Here is a 27,149-nt window from a genome sequence, read left to right as displayed (position 1 = left end):
ATTTACCTTTTCAAATAGCCTGGACCTTGATAGATAGCAGTGTCCTATAAACCTTTTGAAAGCAGATGAAGAGTTTCTGGGAAGCCAGCCCAGCTATCACACATGAAAGTGATCCAAGGTCATGTCTGTACTTACTCAGGGTCCTAGTAATTGAACAAGGAATACTTACATAAGATGATTAGGGATTTGTAAAAATGGAGAAAAGGTTTAATTTTATCTATTATTTTCCTAATTTAAAATTTAACCTGGAGCTCTTGACTGTTATTCAAAATAAAACGTGTCACCGTTTTCATTATATTCTTATAGGGTACATGTCTCTTACATTAACAATCACTGATCTAAAATCTTTTGTAGTATACTTATAGAAGGCTATTTACAGAACAGGACAGATACAATCATAAAACCAAGTCTTTGTAAGGGAATACAATAAGAAATGGTGAGCAAAGTGGGACAATAAATATGACACTATTATTAACTATTAGTGATTCAATGCCTATAGTATCTCAGATTCTATAGCTATTATGTGGTAGTTCTGAGATTTAATCTTATTGGATTCAAGGATCATGCACATGCTTCCTCAAGAACACAGGTGGCAAACACAAGACCCACAGGCCAGATTCCACCTTGTTTTATCTGGCCCAGAACATTGTTTCTACCTGGCAGCAGTGCCAAGCTCTCACTTAACTGTTAAGGGGTAGTTACATTTATACAGCTCTAAAATTACGTTCGGTCCTTTGAAGGCAACTGAGAAGTTGATGTGGCCCCCTATGAAAATGAGTTTGACACCCTGCCAAGACATATTGCTCTTATCCATACATTTCTTTACTGTCACATATTCAATACTATTACACAGAGAACCAAGATTATTTTGTGAAACAAGATACTTAGGGTGATAGAAAAAAAACTCTTGCAAACAACTAGACTGGAATATTGTTTCCCAGAAATATGATACTTAGACCCCTACCTTAAGCTTTTGCATAGCTTATTGCCCTGCTTGGACTGTCTTCCTATTAATTTGAAATAATCTAAGAGGTGTCATTCTTCAATGCTTGTGTCATATTCCTATACTTTCATTAAGCCTTTTATAACTACCAGCCCAATGTTTGTTTTTTTTTCCCTAAACTCTTGTAAGCTGTCTTTAAATTTTGCCAAGAGTGAGCAGTGGCTGGTGTGTGGTATTTGGAACCACTGTTAGCCTTGAAATCTGGAGGGCATGATGTGTAGTCAGAGCAAGGAAGAAGGAAGCTAGAATACCAAATAGAAAAACAGAGGTAGTGAAAGAAATCAATGTAGTGAAACAAACAAAAAGAATATGTCAGACCATACAGGAAAGCAAGGGAAGAAGAAGAGAAGTGGTCATCAAAATGGTTGGTGAGCAGGAGAGCAGAAAATATGCTTGAGAAGATAGCGAAGGTAAGAGCATTGACTTTGAATTCTGAAATGTTGACACGGCACCCAGTGTGTGGGTGCTGGAGCAGAGAGAAGTTTAAAGTTTCTCAACCACTAGAGGCAAGGATTATTAACTGTGAACACAGGAGGTACTCAATAACTATGCTTTGAGAATGATGATGATGATGATGATGAAGAATCAATTGCTAAGTTGCAACAAATTGTGTAAGTGTGAAGTTCACAACAAGAAAGGCATAATAACCTCAAGAGTTTGAGAGGGGTTCTGAGAAGTTGTGTCTGAAAGGCTTTAGGTGACACCAATGACACAGCACATTGCATGCTGATACTTTTCCAAACCCATGGTGGATTCTGCTTTTGGATCATAGCACACACTTCTATCCAATCTGGACCTGGCCCCATGACTCTTCTTAGCTTAGACAATCCACTGGAGTTGACATGCTCTGGGTGGAACAGCAGAGGGCTCACACGAATTATATCCTAACCCTGTCTACTTTTTATAATTTCAAAAGTTCCCAATTGTTTGCTATATAGCCACTGTCCCAATGTCCCTATGCTGTATAGCCCACTGTTTTTGCTCCTCGATACCTAAGTTTGCCTGCATAACTTCCAGTTACCCTTGAGCCACCCACAAGTTAATAACTCAAGGTTCTGCAGTTGACATAGCTTGGGGGCCCCACAACTCTGCTCTACCTCTGAGAAGCAGTTAAATATTTTGAGTATCCTTATGGTTCTGGGTGCTAACTCTATTTGACAGCTTGAAGAAAAGAAGGATGACTAGTTTGGGGCTGGGTCAAGAGAAAGGTGAAGAAGAAAGGCATTCCCCCAGTGTAGGGGAAGCACAGAATGAAAAGCTGAGAGGAGGATATGTACATACTGAGTTTCAGGAAGAGTGAGTAATCTATGCCTAGCTGAAAAAGAAGCAGCTCTGGTGAGAAACTGTGGGAAACAAACTTTATATCTCTGAGTGTTCTAGTCTGTATATTCCAAATATTCATCAAGGATATAATAAATAAAAAACAATGTATATAAATATATATTTTAACATTCTAAATTCATTTTTTAAATAACTTTTATTTCATTATATGAGCTAAGGAAACTGGTCACCTTAAAAAAGAAAGTTATAACATTGATTTAAGATAGAATAATTTACAGAGAGGAAGACCATTTCATTGTTATTTTATTTTTTTAAATTTTAAGTCACACTATTCCTCATATGACCTTAAAGCTATTTCAATTTCCTCAAAGAACGAAAAGAAGCATCTTCTCTGGAAGCTGATAATTTGGATATAATTTTCCAGGGTAAAAGGTGCATATAACATAGAAGCAGGTTTTGTGAATGCCAGGCTGGCCAAATAACAGTGAAGACAGCAGGAGTGTTCAGAGAGAAGGCATAATATGTCAGTTGTTTCTTCATATTATATCTTCCATCAAGGGAAGGTATAATTTATCACAGTGCATACTCACAGAGATGTAACATGATTCCAGGAACAAGCCAAAGAGATTATAGGCTTCACTACATGCTAAAGAGTTTTCTCTGAGAAGTTTTCATGAGCTTCTGGGTCACAGGAAGGTAAGACAAAGATTGCTGGCCTAGTGTGAGTGTGTGTGTGTGTGTGTGTGTGTGTGTGTGCCTGAATTCAGGTGTGAATGTATGTACGATGTCATCTGTAGACTTAAACTTATTGCTGAGTGCATTTTCTTGGCTTCAGAGTTTCAAGAGATAAACAACCATTATCCAATGAGATGGATGACAGTAGAGATATAGGCAAAAGATAATACACTTCACAACCCCCTCCACTATTACTTAGTATGACTGTTATACCCAGACCACTGGGCAACATCTTTTCTAAAGGCTTTATTTTAAAGGAGTACATAATTTAACTAAATCTAGTCTAAGCTGGTAATTAAATTCCATCAAATGAATGAGATGGTTTGGAGTAAACTAAACTTTAGACTCAGAAGATAGAACAGGAGCTTTCTCCAGTCTACTTTTATTATTTGTTGGGATCATAGAATGCAAATACTAAGATGACAATTAAATATTAGTTTATATGCAAATTTCAATCAAATGTATGAGTAGAAATTTTACTTAAAAACAGCTCCAATTTATTGAGTGCTTACTGTGGATCTTGTATTGTGCAAAATAATCTTCAAAATAACACTTTGAGAGTTTGATACTAAAATTTCCCAATTTTATATATTTAATTTTATTTAATATCATTTAAGATATTTAATCTTCACAACAAAACTTTGAAGTAGGTACTAAATTTTTCCCATCTTATGTATGAGAGTACTGAGGTTTGGTGATTTGGCTCAAGGCCTCATAGCTGAGTGAGCATGGATTGGGGACTAGAAACTTAAGCAGTTCATCTACCATCATCTCACTTCCAGTGCTGCCAGGAACAGAGGGTTGAGAGGGCTGTGAAGCTTCCTTCTAGACTGAGTTGAAACACATTTTGGGACTGTTTAGTAACTTTATCCATAAGGATGTGGTTATCATAAATACTTTGTTCCTAAGCATTTGGGAATTGGACATCCAGTTCCTTGATTTTAATTATTAGGGGGCAAAGGCACAAAAGTGAACTGACATGGTCAGTCAACTCCAAAGCCAATTTGTAACCATAGTCTTGTTATTAACCATTTTAATTTTTCTCCCTTATATTGAAGTTAAAGTACAGTAACATCAGCATTTTTACCATCCTCCTCTTTTAAATAAAGAAAAACAATAATTTTAAGATCTACAATAAAGTAAGTAGGTAAGACCACAGCCAACTCCTAGGCAGTCACATAGCTACCCTTGCCTCTGGGATAGGTGTTATAACACCAGAAAGGAGAGCTCAGAGAAAGCATCCTTTATTATAAAGTGGAAGGTATATAATTAATCATTTTTAAGAAACTAGCAGGGCAGTACATTTGTTATTTATATAATAATTACATTACAGGTACTGCATACACATTTCAATGGGCTATTCACTTCCTGAGTGTTTACTATATTGTAGTATTTAGCAAAGGAAGAAAGATCTGAGGAAAACTAATGAGGTATTTTCTTATGTCTACTTTAAGCTGTTAGTTTTACTGCATTTTGGTATATAGAGGATGATCTCATAGTTAAATCGAGCTATAAAGACTAAATGTAATTATCCCCATTGAATTGTTGTTAAATCTCCAGGGAGTGGGCAGGTCCCACAAGAAAGGAATGACAAATTGCAATGGGAATGCTGCCTGAATGCAGCCTGCTCGAGAGGTCTATGCTGGATGAAACCAAGGTCTTTTCCCCCTTGAGCCTGATATCTCCTTTTGTAATTTATGGGTATTACCATATACTTGTTACCTGATTTGTTGGCTCCTCAAGTCTTCTGTTAAACTCTGAAATCCCCAAGACTCAATAATTGTGAGAGCCTGTAAACACTGGAAAAAGACCAAAGCACCATCTCTTTCAAAAGTCCTCAGTTAGCACAGCAGTGACTTAGTGACTTGGAGCAAGTGATTTTGTAGCTGATACAGTGTCTTTGGGGAAATTTTAAGCCCTACTAGGGGAATAAAAGGCTTTGTATTTGTAATTAACACTGCAAACCAGTTCTTCCAACACAGAATTCTAAGGAATAGGGAGAAAAAGACTGTGTGTATGTATTGATGTGAATCCTCACTTAAGCAAGGTGATGAAAGTAATTTGGGAGAAAAATAATGTTTACCCCCCCTTTATATTATGAAGGTTAAAACTAAAGCTTGTTAACCTATAAAAACAGTTTTCTGGTTTTTTTCCCAAGTACATTAATGCTAAATGGATTCTTTTTGCTTCATATTAACAATATCACCAATTTGAGGATTAAAATATACTTGCAAGGTTTTGGAAAACTTGGCAAGTGATTTAGTAGTTTATAATCAACAAAACATTTATTAAAGTTTTATTTAATGGTTCTCTCAGAAAAGGAGATGATGACTCTGCCAATATTTAGAAATGCATGTTTTTCCTCCTTGGTCTTCGTTATTTCTCTTTTTCTGCACTGTGTGCTCAGTGACTTATCTAGTATATCTCATCATTAAAATATTGTCTAATGCATAATATCTATGGAGATTTCTTCTATAAATGTTGCTATATTTACATCTTATTTACAGATCTTATTTACATCTAAATCTCAGGCTCTCATGCTTTCAAAGAACTCCAGTATATGAGCAATGAAGGTGAGCAATGTTTACCAAGCTCCTTGTTTTCAAATTGCTCTGCCAATTCTTAGCACAGTGGCAGGTAGTGCTGCCTGCCATTCAGATATGTTGATGGCTGTGACACTAATCTAAGCTAAACTCCTAGTATATGATCCCACTGCATCAGAGGATAGAACTCAATGAAACTGGTACACTATAAAGTATTTCCTGGGAATAATATTGGGGAATGGGTGGGCATAGTATGCTTTACATGGCCCTGACCTAAACTCAAGAAAACCATCACTAGCAATCTAGTGTTTAACATAATTAGAAGATGGGCAACCTAAGCACATGTGGATGGCAGAATTGTCATGAGTCAAAGAATGTGCAAGTAATGGCAGGGTCTCCTAGAGCTACAGCCAGGGAACTAAACCCTACTTAGCACCATCATTACTCTTCAGAACTAACAGAGTCAGACATTTAGCTCAAACCTTTTAAAATGTTGACGAACTTTAACCCAAGTATTATTTCCCCCAAGCAACCCCGACTCATACCAGGGAATCCAATTGCCCCAATAAAAAATGAATTAACTTATGGAACTCCCAAATTGAAAATATCCATTATAGTTTATACTTATCAAAAAATAAACATAAAGATCATTTAAATGTCAGTGTGACCAGATAGTTCAATGACAAAATTGAAAAGAGAGTTAGATTTTTCCTGTCAATGATAGAGTGGCCTACTCTTATCATGGGTTTTAAAAGAATGTCAGTTTAAGGGACTTCTGCTTCTGGGAAGATGAAGTAGTGTGATTTTCCTTATTTCTACCACTAAGTGCAACTTAAAAACCCTAGACATCATGTGGAAAATAAACCTAATAAGAATATGAATTGCAGTGAGATTAAAGCCAGTATATATAGTGATCTTGAGACCCAAAGAACAGCAGTGGTAAATTCCCTAGATTTTATTTTGGCCTTAACTATCCTAAACTTGTTGCTGAAGAAGCTAGCAACTCGGAGAGAACAATTGGCACAGAAAAAAAAAATTACCATTAGAAGTCTGTTCTCTGTAATCAAAGGACCAGGAAAAGGAAGCATAGTAAGTCAGAACACCTTTAGATAACAACTGTTCTATGCCAGCCAAGCCCCATAGAAAAAACTATGGTCCCGCCACTATGCACTCATGCTATAACAGGTGCCCAGAGCTCCCAAATAGGTGTCAGAGATGACTAAATAAAGAGCCTGGGTGTTGTTAATCCTTGACAGGATGTAGCAATCCTCTCTCTGGAGTATCAGTGGAGGCCAAATGTCTAGCATAACCTGGACTTATAACTCTACACAGCAGTAATGAGGAACCCCATCCAATCCTTTTAGGGTTAGCATCAGAGATGGCTTAGTGGAGAGTCAGGACTTTTACTACAGTCCAATGATAACGAGAAAAGAAAGTTATCATAGACAGAAAGGAACATTATACATGGATAAAGTGGCCAATCCATTCAGAAGACATAGCAATCTCTACTGTGTATGTACCAAACCACAAGGCTATATACCATAAGTGATGTAAAAACTGCTAGAACTTGAAGGAGAAATAGACTACTCCAAAACTCTTTCCCTGGCAGGTGTAGCTCAGTGGATTGAGCGTGTGCTTGTGAACCAAAACACTGCTGGTTTGATACCCAATCAGGGAACATGCCTGAATTGCAGGTCAGGTCTCCAGTACACAAGAAGCAAACACACATTGATGTTTCTCTCCCTCTCCTTCTCTTTCCCTTCCCCCCCTCTAAAAATAAATAAATAAAATCTTAAAAAAAAGAAATAGACTACTCCACAATTATAGATTAAAATAGAATTAGTGAGTACAAATCATGTGTAAGGCACTCTGGTGGATGTTGTGAATGTACTAGTGACAAAAAAATAAGACAGGCCAAGCTCTCATGAAATTCATGGTCTGTTGGAGAACACAAATACTCATTAATTCAAAATTACTTAACTTTCCAGCATGGTAAATGCTGAACAGGGAATCTCAAAAACACCCGAAGTTTAACCTCTTGTTCAAAATCCCTGTTTTAAGTATCAACAATAAGAATTTAACACTGTCTCTGGTTCTATTGTTTCATTTACCATAGGTAATTAAAGAGCATCATGTCAGCTCAGTGCAGACAGAACTTACCTGCAGCTTCTGCACAACTTCACAGCCAGGAATATGAAATTGTCCAGGCACCTCTAGTGTATTTGTTTCTCCCAAATATGCAATCCACACTGACCCAATCCCTGCATCTCATCCTGCTTGCCATGGAAGGCTTATGGGACCTCTAAAATGGTGTTATAAACATATTGTGAGAAGATACCAAGGGTGGGATATGTACAAGGTTAGAAATTGTCAAGCTGTAAAGATGACTTACCACAATGTAAATCTGATGCTTTCGTCTTTTAGCAAGGTCAATTATGTTGACTCCATTGTAGTAGAGGTTTTCAATACATCCCTGGAAGTTTTTCTTTAAAAAGGTTCCAGGTTTGCCTGGTACTGGAATTCCTCCAAAACTAAGCTTTATGAGGAGAAAAAAAAAAAGACAAAACAAAACAAAGTAAAACAACTTAGTTATAAGTTCTGAAAGAACAGGAAAGGAAAGTAAGTGAATTTTAGTAGATTCAGTTGTATGTATGAACCAAGTGGCTCAAACATTTATAGATGCTACTTGATTACACATATAAAAGGATACTGATTAGCCCATGTAAAAACAACCATAACTGATTGCTTTTTAAGAGTTTACTTTAAAAAACTACTCACTTTCTTTCTGAACTTTTAAAATACTAAATAAAACAGTATTTTAGAGAGGGAGAGAAAAATAAACCAAAATAGACATTTTTATATTTATCTCTGATCCTAACTTCAGCGAGAATATGGCCAAACCAAAGACAAAGGATCAACAAAATATACCTCTATTCAGCTACTGCATAATATCAAGAAACTTATGTGCACAGTCACAAATTATTTTTGGTAAAGATGAAAAATAGGAGACATTTCAAATAGCTCTTACTGTTTTTCAAAGGAAATAATCAAGAATTAGTATGATGGAATCTCCCTTATTTGTCAACAGTGGTATTAAATGTTTTGATAAAATGGAAAATGAGAATATGTTTATTTAAAATGTGAGAGTTACAATTGGACTTAAAGTATGAGGGTTTAAAGTATTTCAAGAAATTATGCTAACAATGGCCTACAGTGATATAGCACTTTGACTAAGTCTGTTCAGCTAAGAGGTAGGGGTGCTGGACCTTCAATCCTTCAGTCTAAGGCCCCATTTTTCATCCCTTATCACACTGTCTTGCCTCTAGTTCCTATTTCTGGTTCAAGAGAGTAACCCTCTCAATGAATTAGGCCTCATGCTAAGGTGAACTATGTGTTATAGTTTGCCAGATACTTTCCCATTTTTTATTTTTATTTTTATTTTATTGTTTTTAAAATTTTATTGTTGTTCAGGTACTGTTGTATATCCCCTCACCTCTCCCCTTCACCCCAGTGACCCCCACCTCCCTTCCCTGATCCTGAACCCTTTGGTTTTGTCAATGTGTCCTTTATAGTTGTTCCTGAAAACTCTCCCCCCCCCTTATCCTTCCCCACCTCCCTTCTGGTTACTCTCAATTTGTTCTTAATTTCAATGTCTTTGGTTATATTTTGCTTGTTTGTTTTGTTGATTAGGTTCCACTTAAAGGTGAAATCATATGGTATCTGTCTTGCACTACCAGGCTTATTTCACTTAGCATAATGCTCTCCAGTTACATCCATGCTCCAGTGCCCAAAGGGTAAGAACTCCTTCTTTCTTCCAGCTGTGTAGTATTCCATCGGGTAGTTGTGCCATACTTTTTGATCCATTCATTTACTGGTGGGCACTTGGGTTGCTTCTAGCACTTGGCTTTTGTAAATTGTGCTGCTATGAACATTAGGGTACATAGGTTCTTTTGGATTGGTGTTTCAGGGTTCTTAGAATATAATCCTAGCAGTGGAATTGCTGGACCAAAAAAGTAGTTTCATTTTTAGTTTTCTGAGGAAATTCCATACTGTTTTCCACAGTGTCTGCTCCAGTCTGCATTCCTACCAACAGTACACTAGAGTTCCCTTTTCTCCACATTTCTAACACTTGTCATTTGTTGTTTTGTTTATGATCGCCATTCTCACTGGTGTGAAGTGGTATCTCATTTTGGTTTTAATTTACATCTTTCTGATAGCTAGTGATGCTAAGCATCTTTTCATGTCTCTGGGCCCTCTGTATTTCCTTCTTGGAGAAGTGTCTGTTTAGGTCTTTTGCCCATTTTTTAATTGGGTTTTATGTCTTCCTGGAGTGGACTCCTGTGAGTTCTTTACATATTCTGGAGATAATTCCTTGTCTGAGGTGTTATTGGCAAATATGTTTTCCCATACAGTTGGTTCTCTTTTCACTTTAATGTTGTTCTCTTTGCCAGTACAGAAACTTTTTATTTTGATGAGATCTCATTTGTTTACTCTTTCCTTTATGTCCCTTGCTCTAGGGGACATATTGGTGAAAATATTGCTGCATGGAATATCTGAGACTTTCCTGCTTTTGTTTTCCTGCAGTACTTTCATAGTGTCATGACTTATATTTAAGCCTTTTATCCACATGAGATCAAAGAAGAAATCAGAAAGTATCTGAAAACAAATGAAAATGAACTCACAACACTCCAAAACTTATGGGACACAGCAAAGGCTGTCCTGAGAGGGAAGTTTGTACTGATACGGGCCTACCTAAAAAAGATAGAAACATTTCATTTCAAACAAGCAACATAACCCTACGTCTACAAGAACTTGAGAAACAACAACAAAGACAGCAACTAGAAGGAAGGAAATAACCAAGATCAGAGCAGAATTAAATGACATAGAGACTAAATCCACAATTCTAAGGATCCATAAATCCAGAAGCTGGTTCTTTGAAAAGATAAATAAAACTGACAAGCCTTTAAGCAGGCTTATCAAGGAAAAAAGAGACAGGACCCAAATAAACACAATCAGAAATGAAAGAGGAGAGATTATAATGAATGCCACAGAAATACAAAGGATTGTAAGAAATCACTATGAAGAACTACATGCCAAGAAATTTGAAAACCTAGAAGAAATGGACAATTTTCTAGAAACATATAATCTTCCAAAACTGAATGAAGAAGCAGAAAGCCTCAACAGACTAATGGAAGCTGATGAAATTGAAGCTGTTTTCAAAAAACTCCCGGCACACAAAAGCCTTGGACCAGACGGTTTCACGGGTGAATTTTACAAAGTATTTAATGAAGAGCTACTTTCCCATTTTTAAAACTGAAAGTGCCACATCCCCAGGATACCCTTAGTCTTACACAAACTGCCACACACCATTTGATGAGTTCTGTAGTCTGCTTGTGGGGAAGGAAAGGACAGGGGTGTATAATACAGCAGCAACAACCACCACTATGTTCTCAAAAGCATAAAACAGCTTCTCCTACTTTTTCTGCTACAGCAACCTTATGTTCTCAAGCTACAGAGCAGATTTTACACTTGAATACAGGTTGAAACTTTACTGGCTCTAGCTAGACTTCTTTTTTATTATTGTTAGTGTTGCTCTTGGCCCAAATCTGATCAACTGCTAGCCTATGGTTGCTGTCTCTAAATAGGTATCTTTTTACAGACTCACAAAAATCAGTTGCTGACACAGCCTGATTGGTTCAACACATATTTATAATTTTTTGTCTGAATAAAAGTACAATATTTTTACCTTAGGTTATTTAGACAATGGGTTAAATCATGTGCATTTCAACATTCAAGCACAGAAGTCATTGGAAATCCTAAATTCAGTCTCCCTCATATAGCCAAGCAAGAGGCATTTCTGCTAAAATCTGATACTCTAGAGAGCTTCATTGGGGTTATCCTCAGGTTTCATCCTGCCTCACAGGAGAGGGTGTTTGGAGCCAAGGGGGTGAGGACTTTTTAAACCTTTGCCTTTGTCCACAGCATCTCAGCACTCCCTACTTAAACAGCTCTGAAACTGCTGTGAGGCCCCACACTATTTGTTTTCTTCCTAGTCTGTCCTCTTGTTGGCAGACAATGGGCCTAAGGACTGTAGCATGTCCACAGAGCAGCTGCTTACAGTGTGGACAGGGCTTCGGCATGAGGGATATATTTGTCAAGGTACATCTGTCAAAGTAAAGAGAAGAGAATATTTTATTCAAAAGTTTGTTAGCTTATTTTTAACTCTTTAAATATTTAAACCTTTAATATGTGGGACTCCATTTGCACACTTGCCTCAGGACTTACAAGCATGCAACTGGAGGGAGCCTGGCTAACTTTATGCTGTTCCACTGATGATTACAATAATTTAGCCCAAATTCAGCAAGTCTCCAATAGATAATAGATAATAGATAACTAAAATGTATTCTACCACCTTGATAATAATGAGAACATGAAGTTTATTTTTTTAGTTCTTGTTAATAAAAATGATGTTTTTGTGTATGTAATGCTGGTAATGAAATATTCCCTCACTCATGCTCTACACAATTAGTTTACTTTCCATATGTATTTAAGAGCAGTCTTTATGTTCCATTTCACTGCTATAAAACTTGAGCAAACATAAAATTATCAAGTCCATAAATCACATTCTAAATTTAAAACTAGAAATAAATAATGGCTCTGAGTAATGTAATTTCAAGACTTGAATTTATGTAGAAGCCAGGATAAGGGCAAAAACCTGCATGTATCTTGAGGGATTAGCCCTCCTTCAGAGAGAAAGCTTGGTTACCAGAAGGATCCCCAGTCCAATGGCCAAACAGACCTGGGTTCAAATCCTGTGTTTCTTACTCTGGCTTTTAGGGAATAGGGATGGGTTATGTATCAGTCTCCTTTGTCTTGGTTTTATGTAGGTGATACAGGACATAATAATCTCCCTCACAAGGCTGCTTAAGGGATTAAACAAAATCACAAAATGCCATTCAAAGTAAGAACCTTTCTTTCTTCCATTTTTTCCATTTTACTTTCACTTTGCATCTGCTCATTTTTCCCTTATTTGATTTTTTCTGTTTATTTTCCCCTATGTAGGCCTTCTATGTGAGCTTAGCACCATATTTTCAAAAGAAAAAAGATCAATAATAGTTATACTACCACATGATCTGGAAGACAGTTTCCTTAGTGATCTTCATTTATTTCAGTCACCAAATAAATAAGCTGTATTGTGTCTGGCCAGTCCTTTAATCATGTGTGTGCTCTAACAGAGGCAATATCAACTAAAGTAAGGGTGGCAGAAAGGAGTGACCTCTGAGCATGAGAGAACTATTAGGAATTTCTTATGGAAGGAAGGGCATAAATAGTTATCTTTTTAAAATGGTTTTATTTATTTATTTTTAGACAGAGGGGAAGGAAAGGAGAAAGAGAAGGAAACATCAATGTGTGGTTGCCTCTCATATGCCCCCTACTGGGGACCCAGACATGTGCCCTGACTGGGAATCAACCAGCAACCCTTTGGTTTGCAGGCCGTGCTCAATCCACTGGTCTATACCAGCCAGGGCATAGTTATCTTTTATAATTCACAAAAAAGAGACTTCCTTTATTTACCTAATAAGTATTTACTGAGTGTTAGATACTAGACACAATCCTAGAGAAATAAATGAAAGTAGCAAAGAATATCTCCAACCTTGTGATAGGCTTAGATTCTATGGCTGGGATGAACATGATGAGAAAGATGATTTAAAAAAAAATATATATATATATATTTATTTATTTATTTATTTATTTAATAACATTATAAGTTATGTGTTTTGGAAAATATGCTAAGTAAAAATCAGAGGATGAGATTTTAAGAACAATTATACGAAATATCTTTTAAGTCACGTATTCTATTGCCTTAGTTTCCTCTGAAAATAATTTTTTTCATGTCATAGAAAATTCAAAATGCTTAAAGACAATATTAAGCAAAAAGTCAGGATTATTTATTCATTGATCTCACCCTCTTATTAGCTGCCTTTTCCATCACTTTTGTATCCTTTTAGATATTTTTGTCTGTCTCTGTACTTTCAAGTCTATAGAAAGTCATTATTTTCTATTTTTTAAAGACAGTAGTATTTACTCTGTACTGTACAATGATTTTTCCTTTCATTTAATATTGGTGATGGTTTATATCAGAACATGTAGAGCTGCCTTATTGTTTTTAATGGGTGAATAATACTTCTGCAAGGGTTTCTCAAGCAAACACAGAGAATGACATGGTGAGCCCAAATTCAAGGCCTGCCAGATGGGATGGTAAAAATAAAGGATTCAGAGCCACTTTTCAATTCAGATGGTTTTTTATTTACCCAGACAGCAAAGGGAAGAGTGTCGAAGCTTTGCAGCTGCCCATGGTCCCTGTCCCACACACCAAAAAAGACAATACAAAAACAAAACAGGTCAGGCAGCAACAGTGCAAGCTGTGGGAGTCTGCCATTGTAGAACCAATTCTGGACAGATCAGCAATTCTCCAAGGGCAGAAGGAAAAGCCTCATCAGAAACTATTAGGCAATAAGGAACTGCTATGATAGTCTCAACACAGGGCAGGAGCACAATGGAGATGGGCTTGGAGCTGCTCCTTTTAGGCCTTCATTCCTTGTGTTTCAGAAGAATTCAGTTTTTCTTCTAGAGCTAGGTCAGCTGTCCAGCAAGGAGCAGGCTGCATGGCTATTTGGACAGTGTAAGGTCACCTGGCACATTAGAGGGTCTGTTTTCCTATGGACTCACCAAAATTTTTTTATTAACCTCCTTTTTGTATACTTTGAGGAAGTCTTAATTTTTAATTTTCCTAAAATATTGCCCATTACACACATTTGCTTACAGTTGTAGTGGGGAGAAGGGTTTTCAGGAACAACTAAAAAGGACACACAGACAAAACCAAGGGAAGGAGTGGAAGCAAGGGAGAGAGGTGGGTTTGGAGGGGGTGAGAGGGACGGGTGGGGAAAATTACGGACAACTGTAATTGAACAATAAAATAATTTAAATAAAAAATAATTTTAATTATTTTAAATTAAAATAATTTTCAAGTTGTAAATTGCTAGAAACAGAATTATTGGGTTAAATGTGTGTTTCCAATTTTAAAAGATATCACCCTCTCTTTTGGACTACAGCCCCCAAAATAACATATGAAATACTGATGCTTCTTACTGTCCATGCTGACATTATAAACTTTTTGGTCCTTGCAATCTAAGTTAAAAGTATAATTGTACCATGAATTTGCATTTCACTTTTTAAATGAGGTTGAGTATCTTTTCATACAGTTGAGAGCAACTTGTATTTTTAAAACTGTTTTTTATTGACTTAAATTTATAAAAATAATTTAGAAGTTTTTAAAATTTATTAATTGAATTTTAAAGTATATTTTCAAGTTATTTGGGAGGTGATGTCATATATACATTTTTTGTGGAAGGTCATATGAATATATGTATTTTAATTTTTATATAGACAAAATTGTTCATATATTGTATTTCCAGGTTTCTGAAAATTACATCATACTTAGAAAGGCTTCCCAAAATATATATTTATAAAAATAGTATCTCATATTTTCCTTAAAATGTATTTTTTAAGATATATACATAGATGAAATTTTAAATATTTACAGGTCTTGAGATAATCTAGTTTTTTACTAATAAGTGATATTAGAATACTTTTTTATTTTGTAAAATGCTTCTTCAGTATTAAGAACATGTAAATCAGACTTCTGGCCAAGGTGGAGGCATAGGTGGATGCACCGTACCTCCATGCACAACCAAGATAGGGACAACAACAATTTGGAAACAGAATAACATCCAGAAATGACAGAAATTTTATCTGAATGGACATCTAACAACCAAGAAGTTGAATTAGACCCATACATCCAGACCGGTAGGAGGGGCAGAGATGAGCAGTCAGGCAAGGGTCAGGGTGAGGAGATCAGAGAGCAGTGGGATCAGGCATGTAAGGCATCTGGGGCACTCAAGACTGCAGTGGGTGGACCCTAAGTGCACAGGTGGCAGCTGGCCGACCCCGGCCCATGGGTGGCAACCGGCAACCAGCAGACCCAGTCAGTCGGCGACTGTAAAGCAAGGCAGTGTGCGCAACCCAGAATCACAATGCTGAAAAATAGAGCCTCGGGACACTGATGGAGGACACCTGTGGGAGTTGAGGTGCATGAATGACACCCAGACTCACAGGGAAGGTCCTTGGAGGGTCCCGCAGTGTGTACAAGCCCACCCATATGGGAATTGGCACCAGAGGGGCTCAGTTTGCTTGGGGGAAGCAGCAGAGGTGACTGAGGTCCCACAGAGAGTGGAGCAACCACCATTGTTCCCTCTTGACCCCGCCCTCACATACAATGTCACAACCCAGCGACTAGGGTGCCCTGCCCTGGTGAACACCTAAGGCTCTGCTCCTTACTGTAACAGGTGTGACCAGACCAAAAAAAAAAAAAAAAAAAAAAAAAAAAGAGAGAGAGAGAGAGAGATGGCTCAAACAGAAGAACAAATCAAAGCCCCAGAACACATTCTTTTAAGCAACTGAGATATAGCTAACCTATCAGATGCACAGTTCAAAACACTGGTGATCAGGATGCTCGCAGAATTGGTTGATTTTGGTTGCAAATTAGATGAACAAATGCAGGCTACAATAAGAGAAATGAAGGAAAATGCACAGAGAGCCAATAGTAATGGAAAGGAAACTGCGACTCGAATCAATGGAGTGGACCAGAAGGAAGAAAAAAACCAAACAAACAGAAAAGAATGGAGAAATAAGAATTCAAAAACATGAGGAGAAGCTGAGGAACCTCCAGGACATCTTTAAACATCCCAACATCTGAATTATAGGGGTACCAGAAGGAGAAGAGGAAGAACCAGAAATTGAAAACTTACTTGAATGAATAATAAAGGAGAACTTCCTCATTCTGGCAAAGGAAATAGACTTCCAGGAAGTCCAGGAAGCTCAGAGAGTCACAAAGAAGTTGGACCCAAGAAGGAACACACCAAGGCACATCATAATTACATTAGCCAAGGTAAAAATGAAGGAGAGAATCCTAGAAGCAGCAAGAGATAAGGAGACAGTAACCTACAAAGGAGTTCCCATCAGACTGTCAGCTGATTTCTCAAAAGAGACCTTACAGGCAAGAAGGGGATGGAAAGAAGTATTCCAAGTCACAAAAGGCAAGGATCTACATCCAAGATTGCTCTATCCAGCAAAGCTTTCATTTAGAATGGAAGAGCAGATGAAGTGCTTCCCAGGTAAGGTCAAGTTAAAGGAGTTCATCATCACCAATCCCTTATTTTATGAAATGTTAAAGGGACTTATCTAAAAAAAAGATAAAAAATGTGGATAGTAATATGACAGCAAACTCACAATTATTAACAACCACACCTAAAACAAAAATAAAAACAAACTAAGCAAACAACTGGAACAGGAACAGAACCACAGAAAGGGAGATCACATGGAAAGTTAGCAACAGGGGAGTGGGGGGAGGGGAGAACAGGAAAAGGTACAGAGAATAAGTACCATAAATGGTAGGTAGAAAATAGATAGGAGGAGGGCAAGAATATTATGGGAAATGTAGAAGCTAAAGAACTTATGACACATGGGCATGAACTAAAAGGGGAAAATGTGGGTGGGAGAGGGTATACAGGGTGGAAGGGAGTCAAGGGGGAAATGGGACAACTGTAATAGCATAATCAATAAAATATATTAAAAAGAACATGTAAAGCATATTTAAAAACTGTTTCAATAGTTTTGATTATTGTAAGACATATGCAAATAGGATCACTGAATAGTCTTGATAAGAAAAGCCTTCTGTGATTATAAAAATCTCAAATAAATGAAACCTCTAAGATCCTAAAAATCTCTCTTTCCTGAAGCCATTTTCCTCCCTGCTGGAAGAGACATGAATTATTATAGTCTTCCTCATAAGCATTTGGAGAAAGTCACACAAGGCTGAGTGATATGAACTGTGGTGACATTCCAATGAGAAGCAAAGGAATACAGTATTTCTGTACAGTATTTTTGCTTTTCATTTGTTTGACAGAGATTCTATGATCCCTTGTCTGTGTTTGTTGTCTAAGTGGGAGGAGACACAGACAACTGTTTACACTGTAATGTGGTCAGTTTTCTAGTAGATGCCTCACATAAAGTCATTATGCTGTCTGATATCCTTAAGGTGACCTAAGAGAAAAAAAAAATGAAAGCTACCATAATTTCTTGCCAAATATCATCACATTATACTAAAATTTGAAAAGAGAACCATAGATTTTTGTAATGTAGTTGATCACAATCTAGAATTTTCTAGGATATAGTGCTATTCTAGAATAGTGCTATTCTAGAATAGCACTATATGCTCTGACAATGGAACAGTAGAACCTGGGTGGTAGAATTCATTATTTTCTATTGTATTTTTTCTATTACAATTTATTCCCCTTATACCCTAAAAAATCTCAGATATTTCATGCAGAAACATTTTTACTGACTTGTCCCCTAGAACAAGGGACATAAAGGAAAGAATAAATAAATGGGGCTTCATCAAAATAAAAAGTTTCTGTATGGCTAAAGAAAACATCAGCAACATGAAAAGAGATCCAGCTGTATGGGAAAATATATTTGCAAATGATAACTTGTAAAAGGGTTTGATCTCCAAAATATATAAAGAATTCAGAGCACTACAGTCCAGGAAGACAAAAAAATCAATTAAAAATTGAGCAAGGGACCTGAACAGACATTTCTCCAAGGAAGACAAACATAGGACCCAGAGACATATGAAAGGATGCTCAGCATCACTAGCCACCAGAGAGATACAAATTAAAACCACATTGAGATATCTCTTCACACCAATCAGAATAGCCATCATTAACAAATCAACACACAATAAATTCTGACAAGGTTGTGGAGAAAAGGGAACCCTAGTATGTTGTTGGCAGAAATGCAAACTGGTGTAGCCACTGTGGAAGACAATATGGGATTTCCTCAAAAAAAAATGGGACTGCCTTTTGATCCTGCAATTTCACTGCTGGGATTATATTCTAAGAGCCCTGAAACACCAATTCAAAAGAACCTATGCACCCCAATGTTCACAGCAGCACAATTTACAATAGCCAAGTGCTAGAACCAACCTAAATGCCCATCAGTAAATGATAGGATCAAAAAACTACCATACATTTACACAATGGGATATTATTCAGCAAAGAGAAAAGAGCTCCTACTCTTTGCAACAGCATGGGTGGGACTGAAGAGTATTATGCTAAGTGAAATAAGTTTGGTGGTGAAAGACAAATACCATATTATCTCACCTGTAATTGGGACTTAATCAATAAAACAGACAAGCAAGCAAAATATCAGAGACGCGGAAATAAAGAACAAACTGACAGTAACCAGAGGGTAGTTGGTAGGGGAATATTGAGGGAAAGAATGGGAAGAGCTGTTAAGGAAAATATATAAAGGACTCATGGACAAAGTCAAAGGGGTGAAGGATTGCGGGTGGGAGGTGGGGGTGGGTGTGTTGGAGGAAAGTGGTGGTGGGAAAATGGAGACAACTGTACTTGAACCACAATAAAAATTAAATAAGTAAATGAAATGCTTTATTTAATTTTAAGTTTTTATAACTCAATTTCAATAATTACTGTGTTTATCAGACAGTTTACAAATTCCTGAAAGTGTACTAGATGGTCCGCATGAGTCAGTAGCAGCTGGCTCCAGCACAACTGCCTGCCTATTGTTTCAAACCCTGTGAATATTGGATTGTAACAATTATGCACTTTGCTCTTCAGTGGGCTCTCTGGCCTGGCCTACATTTCTGACCTTCCTCCTCAGGCCAACCCTGCACCTCTTGTGAGACTTAGCAGTGTCTCCTGTTGGAAGCCTAGCACCACCTTAGTAGTTTGGGCTAAGTGCCCTCTCTCCCATATTTCAATAGTACCCAGTGCTGCTCTCCACTGTAGCTCTCACCTCCTTGTTTTGTACCAGTTTTTCAGGTATGACTAATTATACTGTAAGCTTCTTCAGATCAGGAAGTTGGCCCCAGTAATCTCTAGTTTTATTGCCCAGAGCATTGTATGCTATATAATATGGCACAATGTACACTTTTTTGAATCGAACTACTAGCAAAGATGTTTAACTCGTTTCCATTTTGCAGAACTTTGTACAACTTTTTTTGTTTTGTAGTATTTGTGCCTTTCACTGCATCTTCTGTAATACAGTAACATTTGTTCTCGTGTATTAGTCAAAAGTTTCCTTAGGAATAAAGGTTAAAGACAAGCACCTACAGTCTACCTATCTTAGGTTATATTTATAATTCTTATTTTATTGAGGTATAATTGAAATGTAACATTATATTATTATAATTCTTTATATCTTCCATTGCTGCAGCTATTAAATTTGATTTTTGAAAAAGGAATGACTGAATTAACCAAGAGCCTAAGCAATGATACAGGGTGATACAGCAGGAAATACAAAGAAAAATAAATACAAATGAGACTTGCTGATTTAAATTTTCACACAATTATCTGATGCCTTGTGGGTTTCCATCATTATTTCTCATGCCCATGCTAACTGACTGTTCAGATTCTCTCCATGGACTCCTTCACTGTATGCCACCTTGGCTTTGATGGAAGGAAAGATAAACCTCAGAATAAGATTTTTCTCTAGTGACTTTCTGTTTACTGATTTTCACACTGATCCTGGGCAAGGTGCCTGGGATCCACAGAATGTATCAACTCACCTCATAGTCTATATCTAAGGCATCAGTTTCTCCCTTGGTCCGGAAGTGCTGCGTGTACTTGTCCACGGTGAAGTTCACCTGTTTACCCACCCGCTCGATGAGGACCGAGTGCCAGTGCTGGTCATCCAGGAGGCTGCCCAAGGTAGCTGATGGTAGGCTACTGCTAAGCCTAGTTTTGCTGTCATCTGTGAAGGGCAGAGGAAGACAGAACAACATCTGTGCCTGAGGGCAGCTTTGGGCACTAGATTTTTTCACAAGCAGGGCCAGCACTCTCTGTCATGAAGGTAAAGACCATTCTGTCTCTATAGGCCCAGAACTGTGCTGAGCTTGTGAAGGAATTGCAAGTTTTGCCTATAAGTTCCAGCACCCAAATCTAGGTCAGTTGATATCCACATAACCCCCTAGACAGAAAATGACATGTCTTCAGGACTTGAAAAATTAAAAAAAAAATGAAAGGAACTCTATTCTAAGAATCACATGAATATTACTGAAAATTTAGGTTATTATATTTAGAAATAATATACATTACCTGTGTTTGAATGGCTTTTAAATAGAGAAAGTGAATCTGGCATTGTGCTTTGGAGGAGATTGAACTGGCTAAGTTCACAGTGAATTAGGTAAATATGCGGGTAAAATCAAAGGGGAAGAAATAGTAATTTTTTCAAGTGCCTACAATGTGAACAACACTTAGGCAGGAATTTTATAACCTGCACTTTTAATCTTTGAAGGCAAAATTATTATCTATATTTCACAAATAGGGAATCTGAGGCTCAATGTGGTTGAGCATGCAAGATCCAGAGGTGTATCCAGGGTTCCAAACCAGGTCTATTTGGCCCTTTTCACTCTGACCATGTCATTGGTCACATATGTTTATTTAGCTTAAGTTGAGCTTGAAAGACAACTCTTAGAAGAATGTGAGAGATTTAGGTAAAGAGGTAAATTTTTAATCAAGTCTGCTTGGGTCCCTCTCCTTTCTGTCCCTTCAATTTTAGGGAAGTTTCTGCCTATACCTTTTGTCAAAAAGATCACAGATTTTTTATCAGCAGAGTGGCTCAGATGTAACAAAGTGAACATTTCAATATAAGTGATTATCACTTACATATAAACTTTCATTGTTTTGAATAGTTTATGTATTTGATCCTCTTAGTAACTGAAAGCTAAATGTCTTTGCCAGAACAACTGTAACACTTGCTCACAGTGTGGTTTAGGGGTCAAGAAGGATCATTTTTCTGAAGGCTGCCCACTGTACCACAATGATGGCCCTAAATAACCACTTAATGTAGGGGTAAGAGAGCAAACTTACTGTAATTAAAATATGACAGCCAGAAAACTCATAGCTGGTTTTATTTAATTAATTTTGTCATTGTTTATTTGTTCCATGACTTTTGAGTTCTTACCATTTGTCAAATCAGGCTAATGAATAATAGATATTTTATTTTCATCTCCTTCCTTTCCTTCCTTATGTCCTTCTTTCTTTCCTCCTTCCTTCTATATTTCTTTCCTTTTTTCTCCCTTGTATTTATAAAGAGGTATTGAAATATACTTGTGCTACTCACAGTGACAGGTTATGTATAAAGGAGATAAAGGTACTACACAGTTAAAGACAAACTACCCTCTCTGAAGGTCTACTGTGGAAAATTCCAATAAATAAATCCATAAAAATGATGTCAAAGATATATATTGGTTAGTTTAGGGAGCCAAAAAAATATATAGGGTTAGGATCTGTGAAGTCCTCCTTAAGGAGCAGTGACAGACTTAATATTTCTTAGGCCAAAATGAGGAACATAGAAACTGTCACACAATCAGGATAGGCAAGTGCCATGGCTTGGAGGGGGAGCTCTGGAACATGGTATAGGGATTCCAAATGGCCCAGTGACATGACCACACAGGTCAACAGGTCATTCAGGACTACTGTGCTCATGTGTGAACTTACAGCTTGTATTGTACCTTTCGAGAATGGGATCCATTGGTAAATTACTAATCATAGATTATGAATTCTGATTAATATTTAAGAAAAGTTATGCTGGCTGTTTTATTAAATTTAATTAGAGGGAAAACTGGCAGTGATATTGGCATAAATGTAGATGGGGCAAAGGGGCTTAGAAAAGGAGAGCACAGAAAGGATGGGGTGGCCTTACATGCCACTTGGATATTAGAAATGGGGTAATAATGGAAATATTCATATGAATCCTAAGATTTCTGAGAAGGTGAATGAAAATTTGCACCAGTCATGAAACAAAAGAAAGAACAAAGAACACCCTCCCCTCTACACACATACTCACATGCAAATATGCACACATCCACTAATCATTTTACTTATAAAGTAAAATTTGCCCAAGAGTTAATTTTTGGTCAAGAATATTAAAAAAAAACAACAACGATCCATAGTATAGGAGAACATATTTGCCTATACAGCTGATAAGGGGTTAATATCCAAATTATATAAAGTACTTATAAAACTCACCACCCAAAAAACAAACAACACAATTAAAAATGGGCAAATGGGGAATAAAAGGGAGAAAACTGTACTTGAACAAAGATTAAAATAAAAAAAAATGGGCAAATGACCAGAATAGACACATCTCTAAGAAGACACAGAGATGGCCACTAGACATATGAAAAGGTGTTCAACATCATTAATAATCAGGGAAAGGCAAATTGAAACTACAACGAGATACCATCTCACACCTGTCAGAATGGCTGTCATTGATAAATCAACAAAAAAGTGCTGGTGAGGATGTGGAGAAATGGGAACCCTTTGCACTGTTGGTGGGAATGCAGATTGCTTGGGCCACTGTGGAAAGCAGTATGAAGATACCTCAAAAAATTTAAAATGGATATGCCTTTTGACCCAGCAATCCCCCTTCTGGGAATATATCCAAAAGAACAACAACAACAAAAAACTAATTCTAAAGAACATAAGCACCTGTATGTTCATTGCAGTGTTATTTACAATGGCCAAGTGTCCATCAGTAAATGAGTGGATAAAACAACTATGGGACATTTACACAATAGAATACTTCTTGGTCATAAAATTGAAGAAAGTTTTACCCTTTGCAACAGTATAGATGGGCCTGGAGAACATTATGTTAAGTGAAATAAGGCAGAGAAAGAAAAGTGCCATATGATTTCACTCATATGTGGAATCTAATGAACAAACTGAAATAACAGGCAAAAGAGAGACAAACTCATAGGTAGAGAGCAGGATGACAGCTAAGGGGGAAAGGATAAGGGGGGGAGGGATTGAGCAAAAGGGATAAAAGACTCAGGGATATGGACAGCAATTTGGTGATTGCAAGGGGTAGGAAGGTATAAGGGAACTAAATGGTAATGGAAAAATACATAAATAAATAAAGTACAAAAAAGGAAAAATAACTATAAAACATATGATTGTCTTGATAGAAAAAGAAAAATATTGCGAAAATTTCAATATTGATTTTATATAAACTGGAAGCAAACTAGAAATAAAAGAGAACTTGCTGAACCTGATAAAGGTCATCTACAGAAACCTATAGCTTGCACCATACTTAATGGTGAAAAACTTCAATGTTTCCAGCTAAGACTAAGGGCAAGTAAAAGATGTCTGCTCCTACCATTTCTGTTCAACCTGTACGGCAGGTTCTAGCCAGTGCAATCAGACATAAATGAAGTAAGAGGTATACAGAAAGGAAAGGAAGTATAATTGTAGAAAATCTTAGGGGACCTACCAAAAATGCTTGAACTAATAAATAGGGATACAGTAGGCATTGGGTCTATAGACGGGCTGAAACAGCCTTTATTTTATATTTTTAAATGACCAGCTATTAATCCCAAATCCTAACTTTAAAACACTTGGATAATATGTTTTAAGTACATCAGTTATGCAACTTTTAAAAGTGGTGAAAAATAAAACTAAATTGGATGAGTTGATTTGTTACGGCATGTAGATTGGGATCTTTAGTACAATTGCAAGTTGATTGTGACAACCACATTCTCCTCCTCTGCTGCCCCCTTCATCACCACCATCTCAATTGGTCAGAGCATCTGAACAGCAGGAATTAGGGTCTCACCACTTACTCCATCCTTATTCTTATCAAGTTTAAAAGTTGGTCTTTCTCTCGTATAGTCTAACCTTGCATCTCAAAGTTTGCAACTACCATTTCATCCAATAATTTCACCCATAAATTTAAGACTTCAAAGGAATAAAAGTACCCAGCTTCTTAAATAAAGTACTGCTACTTCTCTTTTATGGTGCTTAGTGAAACCCCAAACCTTAGTTAGCACACTTATCTTTTCATGTAAAATACCTCATAAAATGTTCATAAATGCTTAAACCAATTTGCTGACCTTTCCTCAAAAGTAAATTAATATTACTCATTCTTTAGTTGTCCATTTAGTAAATTATTTTTATTTTTATTTTTTATAAGTTTTTAGTTATTTATTTATTGTTAGAGAGGGAAGGGAGGGAGAAAGAAAGAGAGAGAAACATCAACGTGCGGTAGCTGGGGACCATAGCCTACAACTCAGGCATGTGCCCTGACTGGGAATCGAACCTGCAATGCTTTGGTTCGCAGCCTGCCCTCAATCCACTGTGCTATGCCAGCCAGGGCAGTCAATTATTTTGATTGCCCAAAGCTAATACAACATGAAATCTACCAAACTAAAAAATATACTAATAAATATTGAAAAATGTAAAACGTTTTCATAACTTTTTACCTAGTAAATTACATTCCAGAAATCTACCTTCAGTACAAACTGAAAAATAATGAAATATATTTTATTGTATAATAATTTAAAAATTGGAGATAATATTAAATCATTCAGAAAGAGAAAAAGTAGCTTTGTTTATCCTTAGAATCACCAGATGAAATATTATAGAGGCATCTAAATCTAAATAATTTTAAAGAAGTACTTATTTTAAAAGTATATTTATTATTGGTATACAAAAATACTATTGATTTCTGAATATTGACTTTATATTCCTCTATTTTGCTGAATTCACTTGTTAGGACCAGTAGTTTTTTGGTGAAGCCTATAGGGTTTTCTATGTAGACTATCATGTTGTCTGAAAATAATGACAGTTTTACTTCCTCCATTCCAATTTGGATGCCTTTTATTTCTTCTTGTCTAATCACTGTGGCTAGAACTTCCAGTATGATGTTGAATAAGAGTGGTGAGACAGATAGCCTTGTCTTGTTCCTGATCTTAAGGGAAAAGTTTTAATTTTTGCCTGTTGAGTATGATATTGGCTGTAGGTTTTTCATATATGGCCTTTATTATGTTGAGGTATGCTTCCTTTTTCCCACTTTGCTGTGTTTTTATTATAAACGTGTGCTGGATTTTATCAAATGTTTTTCTGCATGTATTGATATGATCATGTGATTTTTGTCTTTCCTTTTGTTTGTAATGTGTTTCATTTATTGATTTGAGAATACTGTACCATCCCTGTGTCCCTGGAATAAACCCCACATGATCATGGTGTAAGATCTTTTTGATGTATTGTTGGATCCAGTTTGCTAGTATTTTGTTGAGCATCTATGTTTATCAGAGATATTGGACTGTAATATTCTTTCGTTGTTATGTCTTCACCTGGTTTTGTGATGATGATGATACTGTGCTCATAAAAAGAGTTTGGGAGTCTTCCTTATCCTTGAATTTTTTGGAATAGTTTGTGCAGGATTGGTCTTCTTGAATGTTTGGTAAACTTGGCCTATGAAGCCATCTGGTCCAGAGCTTTTTTGTGTAGATAGATTTTTGATTACTGATTTAGTTTTGCTAGTTGTTATCAATCTATTCAGGTTTTGTGCTTCTTCCTGATTCAGTTTTGGAAGATTGTATGTTTCTACAAATTTATCCATTTCACCTAGATTGCCTAATTTCTTGGGATATACTTAGCTGTTCATAGTAATTTATTCCAATCCTTTGCATTTAATCTGTGGTATCAGTTGTTACTTTTCTTCTTTCATATCTGATTTTACTTATTTGCATCCTCTCTTTTTTTTCTTGATGAGTCTGGTTACCAGTTTGTCAATTTTATTTATCTTTTCAAACAACCAGCTCCTAGATTCATCGATCCTTTGAATTTTATTTTTTAGTCTCTATGTCATTTAATTCTGTTGTGATCTTGATTATTTCCTTCCTTCTTCTTGCTCTGGGTTTTGTTTCTTGTTGTTCCTCTAGTTTTTTTTTTTAGATGTAGTGTTAGGTTGTTTGAGATTTTTCTATCTTCTTTAGGTAAGTCTGCATTGCTATAAACTTCCTTCACAGTATGGACTTTTCTGTGTCCCATAGGTTTTGGATTGTTCTGTGTTCATTTTCATTTGTTTCCAGATACTTTTTCATTTCTTCCTTGATCTTATTAACTCATTAATTATTTAATAACCTGTTATTCAGCCTCCATGTATTTGAATGTTTTTGATTTTTTTTTCTTGAGGTTGGTTTCTAGTTTCAAGCTGCTGTGATCTGAATGGTGCCTGATATGATTTCAATATTCTTAAATTGGTTAAGGCTTATTTTGTGTCCTACCATGTTGTCTATCTTTGAGAATGATCCCTGTGCATTTGAGAATGTGCATTTTGCTTCCTTGGGATGAAATGTTCTATAAACATCAATTAAGTATATTTGATTTAGAGAGTTGTTCAGTCCTGCAATAGTTTTGTTGATTTTTTTTTGTTTGTTTGGAAGATATATCCATTGTTCACAGTGGGATATTAAATTACCCTATAATGACTTTATTACTGTCTTCCTCTTTCTTAAAGTCCTCCAATAATTTCTTTATATATTTAGATGGAACTGTGTTTGGTACATATATATTTATAATAGTTATAAATATCTTCTTGCTGGAGTACACCGTTAAGAATTATGAAGTGACCGTCTTCATTTCTTTTTATAGGATTCCTCT

General features: G+C 36.5%; 1 protein-coding gene across 1 annotated transcript in view; it reads right to left on the bottom strand.

Moving 5' to 3' along the window:
* CNTNAP5 (contactin associated protein family member 5) overlaps nucleotides 1–27,149 on the bottom strand; it is a 959,167-nt gene that overhangs the window by 450,352 nt on the left and 481,666 nt on the right. Inside the window, exons 6-7 of the mRNA XM_036022576.1 lie at nucleotides 20,270–20,454; nucleotides 7,901–8,098 (exon numbers count right to left, since the gene is read on the bottom strand). Of these exons, the coding sequence (XP_035878469.1) occupies nucleotides 7,901–8,098; nucleotides 20,270–20,454 (383 nt within the window). The remainder of the gene's footprint in view (nucleotides 1–7,900; nucleotides 8,099–20,269; nucleotides 20,455–27,149) is intronic.

This window comes from Phyllostomus discolor, chromosome 4, assembly GCF_004126475.2.
Source record: "Phyllostomus discolor isolate MPI-MPIP mPhyDis1 chromosome 4, mPhyDis1.pri.v3, whole genome shotgun sequence".
Taxonomy (NCBI): Eukaryota; Metazoa; Chordata; class Mammalia; order Chiroptera; family Phyllostomidae; genus Phyllostomus; species Phyllostomus discolor.
This window is presented reverse-complemented; position numbering and strand designations above follow the sequence as displayed.